The following is a 7,777-nucleotide window of genomic DNA, read 5'->3' on the forward strand; positions in this document are numbered from 1 at the left end:
ATAACATCTGAAATATATAGGGCCAGATCTTCAGCTGGCATAGTGCCATTGAAATCAGAACTATGCTCCTTTAACCAGCTGAAGACCTACCACACAGGAATTGATTCATCGCTACGTTAGTCCAGTTTTACACCCTTGGAACTGCATTGAAGTCAATGGAGATACACGCTGGTGTAAAACTAAAGTAGCAGATTGGTGAATCAAGCCCGTAACACACAGCTTTAAATAAGATGCATACGCTACAATACACCTTCAACCATTGGTGACTACTTTGAATAGCCAAGCGTTACTGCCTAGATAGAACGCCATGTGTTTTTACACACCTGTGCAATACATGTAAGTTAACATATACCTGCATGGAAATAACCATTTTTCCCTATGGGAAAACGAAGGGGCTAGTTGTTACTATATTCGTCTGGGAGTCTAAATTCTTGCAAACTGCTCTCTGCTCTGCCACTGATTTTGTTGTAAGAAGCAACTTGCCCAAGGCCACTTCTCTGTGCCTCAGTTTCCTCATCTGTGAACTGGAGATCATAATACGGATGATGGGCATGGGGGGCTGAATGCAGCTGCATTAGTTACTCTTCATAAAGTGCTAGGAGATCATGGATGGAAAGTGCGATAGAAGTGCAAAGGCTTGGAATCAAAGCCTATAATCCAGCTACAGCTGATTTGAGGCTGGGCAAATTCAGCTGGCAAATGGCAGTATAGCAAAGGCGTCTTTGCGAGTTCAGGACTCACATGCCGTCTGAGTCACGTTAGCCCACTCAGTCAGCAGGGCCCCACTCAGTCTGTGTCCACCCCTGCCCCCTCTTCACTGCCCTAAGCAAATCCTGCTTTCCAGTGCCCTGCCCCACTTTACGATGGGCAAAGCTATTTCTAGATACGATTCTTATCTGGTCCCCAGCACCACAGCACCTGAGCAACAGACAGTCTAACGTATTTATCCTCGCAGCACTGGTTATCAGCACTGTATCGGTGTGGAACTGAGGCACGGAGATGGTAGGGGCATGTCTACACCACAACCCAAAGGGTGACTCGGATACATACCAGCATTAGCTTTAATCTACCTGCCTGCCTAAAAATAGCAGTGAAGATGAGGGCGCCCAGGCTTCTGGATACGTCTGGGCCTTTGCTGGCCCACACTGCAGCATCTTCACTGCCCCTTTTATCCACACTCGCTCATGGAAAGCCAGCTCGGGGATGCCGACGTGACCTGCAGTCACCCCTCGGATGGCATGTTGATGCGCCCCAAGTGACTTGGCCACAGTCAGAGAATCGTAGACCCACGAGGTCAGAAGGGACCGCAAGGGTCGTCTAGTCTAACGCCCTGCCGAGATGGCAGCCACGCAGGGAATGGTGAAGCGGGGACTCAACCTGAGTGTCAGGCTAATGCCCAGACTACTGGGCCATCCTTCCTCCCACAGGGCCTGCCTCATATTTTTTAATCTTCTCTCTCTCTGTTGGGGCAGGGGGGATAATTTTAGTCTAGTCGATCTGACCAACCAATCTCCCTGCTCACTCCAAGGACCTTCTCTTTCCAGCGATCTCTGCTGCCCTGGGCCAGGCGCCTTGGAAGCAGAGGGCTGGAGGCACTTAGCAGGACATTGTCTGGCTCCAGAGACCGGGGCGAGGAGGTTCTGGTCATGCTTACCCAGGTGCAGGGTGATGTTGACAGAGCTGGGGTGCTGTATCCCGAAGGCCATGGACTGGCTTTGCCACCAGGTGCTCTCCTCCTGGCTGTGGAAGTCGGTCAGGTAGGTGGCGTTGTGGTGGAGCCAGGGGTCGCCCGCGTCGCAGCGGTGGCACATCTTGGTGGCGTCCCTGGCTCCCATCTGGAGGCAGTACTCCTCGGGCGGGGAGCCGCACGTGTTGGTCACCTTCGCCTCCCTGCCGAAGGCTGCATTCTCGAAGGCGGGCATGCAGCGCTGCGCCCGCCCCTGCAGGTCGTAGCAGGAGTCCATGGCCCCTGCGGCAGGGGGCGGCCCGAGGGACAGCAAGGCCAGGACACACAGGCAAGGAGCCTGTGCCATGGCGAGCCTCGGAGGACACTGAGCTTCTTTCCTTCACAGTCGCAGCCTCTGGAGACGTGGGCAGGTCCCTCCTCCTTCGCCAGAGCAGCCCCGCTCTCCCAGCCACTCGCTCCAGGTTCCATCTTGTGGATGCTGATGGAAATGTCAAGAAGTGGCTTATTTTTAAATCCCGGATGACGTATTTTTAACCTCCCGTGGACCTGAGATTCACGCCAGGGTGTATGGAGGCTTCACTGGACATGGAGTGGCAGGAAGGGGTCGCAGCCCCCCTTCTATCAGGGGACTATAGATGCCGAGGGATGCCCCAAAAGCGCCTGGCCCTGGCTGCAGTTGGGATGAAGCTAGAGCCCCTGTCCTGACACGCCCTTACCGTCCCCGTCCTGGCTTCGTTGCTATGGGACTTTGCAACAAAGCACAGGGCCAGCCAGAAAACTCTGGGAGGGATTCCATGGGAGGGACCCGCACACCGGACTCATTTTATAGAAAGGGCATATGGGCCCCTGCTGTGAGAATAGGGCCCAGCAGTGTGTTCCCCTCAGGCCCAGCCCTGGCTCTGTAACGTTTCACATCCCTCACATTTTTCAGGCTCTTCGCAAGGCAAAGGGCTAGAAGCTTTTCTTTTTGTACATGAAAACTGAGAGTCTCCCTCTCTATTTCTTGTTGCACCAAACCAGGGAGCAGGAGAGACCTGGGGTGTCACTGAGCCCAATGCCTAACTCTGCCCGGCCTCTCACACCCCCAGCACTGTCAGCGTTCCCCAATCTGGACCTGGGGCACCCCTGCTGTTCCAGACCGGGGCTCCCCACACAACTTTGCCTGCAGGGACCCCATTGCTCAGACATCACCTCCGCCCTAGCCTCTAGCATCCTCGGTATTCAAGTCACGCCAACCGTGCTGTGCTGAACTGAGTTGTGACAAGAACACATTATTCCACGGGGGACTGGGCTGAGATGCCCAATCTCTCCCTCTCTCTGGTTCCCCACAGTAAGGCGAGTTTGGGGTGCAGGACTCCAGGATCGCCATTCCCTCTTGTGGGACTGAGCAGAGCAGTCAGAGAGCTCCACTGGCTCCCTTCCCCAAGCATTTAAGGAAGCCCCCAGGCTCTGAAGGTTGAGGCAGCTTCTTCATCTTCTAGGGAGGCTCCGACTTGAAAAGCAGAGAGTGAAAAGTGGCTCCAGTAGGTGGCAGAGACGGACCATCCTGCATCCTGGTCTGGCTACTAGCAAGGAAATGCTCCTGGGGTGGGAAGGGGAGACTTGGAGGAAAACCAGGTCACCAGAACTGGGGAGCAGGTGCCCAGGGGGTTACAAGAAGCACAAGGCCGTGATTCCCTGAGCAGCTACTCACGGTTTTGCTTTAGCCTCCCTTTGTGTGCCACGTTTCTGATGAGTTCTTCACCCAGGAGACCATCGAGAATTTAAAACCAGGAGGCAAAAGGGCTGCAGTGTGTGAGGGGCCTCGCCCCTCCAGCATAGACCAGGGGTGAATCCGAGTAACCGGTACCGGCCTGGCCAAACACTTGCTACTCAGAGCAAGGCTGTGTAGACTTGGGACATGTGAGGTTCAGACTGAGCCCATAAGAACCATTGCACCCTTCAGCCAGTGAGACAGCACAAAGAGCAGGCTCAGCAGAAGGGGGAAGCACCTCACATCATCCCCAGGTTGCATGCACGAGGTGAGAATCCTGCAGCTCAGCGCAGCGGAGGCCTGGTCTGCAATGGGGCACTTGGTCACCCCTGTAGCTACACCAATGTAGCAACAGCGGTGCACATGCCTAGCATAGAGGCGCTGCATGCGTGTAACCCAATCCTTGCACTGGGGTAGTTTATTTTGGTTTACAAGTAATGCTTTGTGGTGGTGCGCGGAGTCTCCGCTGGGGGTTTGCACTAGGGCACCGACCTCAGTTCAGCTACTTCAGGGGCTAAATTCCGCATGGAGACGAGGCCCAGACTCACCTCTAGAACCCAATGGTCCGCAGCAGCTGACTTAAAGGAGATGCTGGCCTCTGGCTGATCTGCTAGGAGCTAGGCTGGGGTTCCCTCCTGCAGACATCACTTCGCAAGCCACCACAGGAACTGTCTGGACATTGCTCCAGGTTTCCTGTGGAAGCGTCCTACAGAATTTAATGGAAAACAGTTACTTTATAGAAGTCTTTGGGGCCCACACTGGGATTCAATAGGATGGTTCACAAAACCTGTGGGAAAAGCCAGTATTTTCTGTTCATCTGTAGGTTTTCAGAGCAATTTCTATAGCACCCTCCTGGCTGTTAAATGGATGGAGAAGTGGGTGCTGGGACACGCACGGAGAGTAGCTGAGAACACAGACATTTCGCTGGCCATGTTCTTTGTCTGATTCATGCCTCTGAACTGCTCTCAGCCAGCGTAAGCCTCACCATTGGGAGACGATGGCAACAACTCCGTCCTGCTAAGAGAACTTCCCTCCCCGTGCCAGCAGCCTCACAGCACCTCACTCCAGTGCATAAAACTCCCTAACGCCAGGCAGGGGAGCGGCTCAGGCTGCGATTCCGTCCTGAACGCCCCCACACCTTCACCACCAGTGTCCCCAAACCTTTCTTAGCTCTTGCACCACGTATGTTGCCTGGAGTACTCACAGCTCGGTGTTCACCTCTACACGTGTCCTCGGCCCATTCACAATTCTGCCAATACACCTCAGTCACATCCAGCCACCTCCTGCTATTCGAAGGGGGCACAGTCCTGCTTATTCCATCCCAGCTTCTCCACACAGCTGTGTCCATTCACCTCATTCCAGACACGTAGCACCCCCGGCTCTTCTAGCCACGCTGCTTTGCCAAGACATCTCAATCCCAGCCAACAACCTCCGGCTATTACAGCCCTTCGCCCAGACAGCTCAAACACCCCCTGCTCTGCTAGGCCAGGACCCCCACTTAGTTCTGCCGATACACATCAGTCTCCACCTGCAAGAATAGGGTGGGGCTGAGGTAAGGGAACTGGATGTTGGCTGAAAGGCTATAGATTTGAGGGAGCTACTGGTAGCCCCTTCAAGAGCCTGGGGCCAGAGATCAGGAACTGTCCAGCCTTTTCCATCTTCAGGCCTCACTGCAAGATTCACCTCTTCCCCCGTGCGTTCCCTGACGCACCAGAGCAGAAGAAAGCCCATCAGTGCACTCAGAAATAAATAGAAACGGATGGCCAAGCCAAGGCGTAGGAGAGAGAGCAGACTGTCCCGTCTGGACAAGCGCTCCGTGCTTTGCTGTAATCCCTGTTTCAGTTACCCACAGCAGCGTTCCCTGGGTTAGACTAATTCGCCCTTAGAAACATTCTGGAAAGGTTCTTGAAACTTAGCTCTTATCTATCATTTAAATTCCCTCCCTCACCTTCCCTTTTGTTCTTATTTATTTATTTTGGTCTCACGGCTTCTCTCTCAGCACTGGGAGATTGGGCGGTGGGGGGAGCACTGGAGACTAGCAGTGAATTAGGAAGGTCTCAGGGAGTCCGAAGCGGCTCCCACAGCATTGCAGTTTCAAAGCCTCATTAACATATATTGACCCAAGTTCTGACAGCTGCAACCGAATCCTCAAGGAAGGGAGAGTTCCCAGCGCTGAGAAACTTCACATCAGCTGCTCATGGCTAAATGGCCTGTAGCAAAACAGCTGAGGCTTCCCCTTTCTCCAATTTTTTTTTTTTTTTTTGCTTTAAATAAAAGGCATTCCCCCCCCTCCCATGGATTTAGAGGGTGGGAAGGGAGACGAACAGGACTGTTGGTGAGCGTGAATTCTCCACAGAAGGAGGAGGCTGTGCTGGTGGAAGGAACTATTTTCCTTCAGGGCTGAAGCTGTTCAATGCACATTGCTAGGGGGCTTCAGGCCCCAGGGGATTGAAGACAAGGGGACTGCTAGGAGACCACATGGGGTGGGGTTGAAACTGAGGTAAAGGGAGGGGAGGGGAGAATGAGGGATGGTGGGATGTGTGGGGAGTATGGTGCAGTGGGCTGGGAGGAGGTTGGATGGGGGAAGAGAAGATGGTTTGGGGGGGTGGGAGGGAGTAGGGTAAGCTGAGTACCGATGTGGGGTAAGCTGGGGCCCAGGAGGAGCAGACGAGTACAGCTGGGGGGAGCAGGGCAAAGCGGTGTGAGGGGCCCCTGGCCAACGGTTTGGTGGAGGGAGGCTGAAGAGGTAGGGGGCTTGCTCCTGCCCATTTTCTGCCCCATTCTCTCTACCACATCTCCATTCCAACGGCTTCTTCTCTCACTGCTGGCACTGGGATGGACCTTCTGACCACCACTGGATGATGCCAGGCTGACTGACTGGCATGGCCCGCCCTCAGAATGGAGCTGGGGGCTGCCCTATTTCCAGCCCCCCCCCCAAATGAGCACACACTACACACTCCCAGACTCACCACTGACACATCCTCCATGGAGCACAGCCTAGGTCAACCTGTGCTCTCTGCTCTGCCCAGTAGGCCCCAGTGTCTGCCTCCACTGCACAGCACCTCGCTCCTGTCACCTGGCCCATCAGCCAGGCCATGGCATAGACCAGGCTGCACACAGACAACAGGAGAGGGGCTCCAGCCCTGCTCAGGGAGGGAGCGGGGCTAGGAAACCAGAGAACTGAACTGAAAAGAATCTGACACTTTACCCACATGCTGCCTATTCTCAACACCACCCAGCCTGAGAAGGACATGGGAGAAATGACACAAAATACAGAAGCTGGCCAGCTAGCAGAAGGAGCGTGGAAGGTGGACGGTGCAAGAGCCCCGGGGCTGTGGATGGATTTCTGGCGGGTGCACAGTGGGAAGGGGATCCAAGATGAAGAGGAGGGGCCGGGAAGAACTGCTTCTCTCTCTTCTTCACTATGTGTTTTGTACGACCCTGGATACCTGGGAACACATTTTGCAGTATCGTTTGCCAGGGCATCTGGGTGTGCCGCCTGCTCTCTCGGGCTGCCACGTTATTGCCGTACAAAGGTCTGGGTCCTGGAGGGGATGGGGAATGCTCCCCCAGATGAAAAAACCAGGCAAGAGAAATGCAAACCATCAATCAAGCAGCTGCAGCAGCATGAAAGGGCTGCTTTGACACCATGGGCACTTCAGCAGGACAGCTCTGCACAGAGCGCCTGGAGCCCACAGAAGCAGCCAGAGAGTTGCCCCTTGGCTGGAACAAAGCAGAGCTGCCGAAGATGAGCACCTGACCCGTCTCTGTGTCCAACACTGGCCAGAAGCAGTGGAAACAGGCTGTGAAGCGGTCTCTTCCTTGCCCCTGCAGCTGCTTCAGCCCCCGTTGGGGGTGCATACAACCCATCTGTGGTCGTGGGCCTCGTCCTCATTTAGGAGAGGCCCAAACATCCACCTCCTTACCCACTTTGCCTTCTGCAGAAGCATTAGGGAGACTGAAAGAGCTGTTCCTGGGGACGGTACTGGACTGGGATTCAGGAGATTTGAGTTCAATTCCCAGCTCTGCCACAGACCCGCTGTGTTACTCTGGGCAAGTCACTCTCTCTCTCTCTCTACATCTGTTCCCCAGCTGTAAACTGGAGGGGACAATCCTTCCTCTCTCCCACCAGTTTCCTGGTCTGCGGTGCCTATCTCGGCTGTAAGCTCATAGTACAAACAAAGGCAAGACACAGCCCCTGCTCCAGACTAGAGTCTTAAACAAGGGGGCAGGGATCATGGGTGGGGCCTCCAAATAATAGCAGGAGGAGAACATTTTTCTGTGCTACTCGTCTGGCGTCAGTACAACAGCTGGGCAGAATCAGGCAGTGAGAGATG

At 54.6% G+C, this 7,777-nt stretch overlaps 1 protein-coding gene across 1 annotated transcript in view; it reads right to left on the reverse strand.

The window, feature by feature from the left end:
* LAMC3 (laminin subunit gamma 3) overlaps positions 1-2,091 on the reverse strand; it is a 45,054-nt gene extending 42,963 nt beyond the window's left edge. The window contains exon 1 of the mRNA XM_067541947.1: positions 1,655-2,091. Within this exon, the coding sequence (XP_067398048.1) occupies positions 1,655-2,033 (379 nt within the window). The 5' untranslated portion in view covers positions 2,034-2,091. The remainder of the gene's footprint in view (positions 1-1,654) is intronic.
* Positions 2,092-7,777: the final 5,686 nt, after the last annotated feature.

This window comes from Emydura macquarii, unplaced genomic scaffold (assembly GCF_026122565.2).
Source record: "Emydura macquarii macquarii isolate MOO-44397 ecotype Brisbane River unplaced genomic scaffold, CSIRO-AGI_Emac_v2 contig_691, whole genome shotgun sequence".
Taxonomy (NCBI): domain Eukaryota; kingdom Metazoa; phylum Chordata; order Testudines; family Chelidae; genus Emydura; species Emydura macquarii.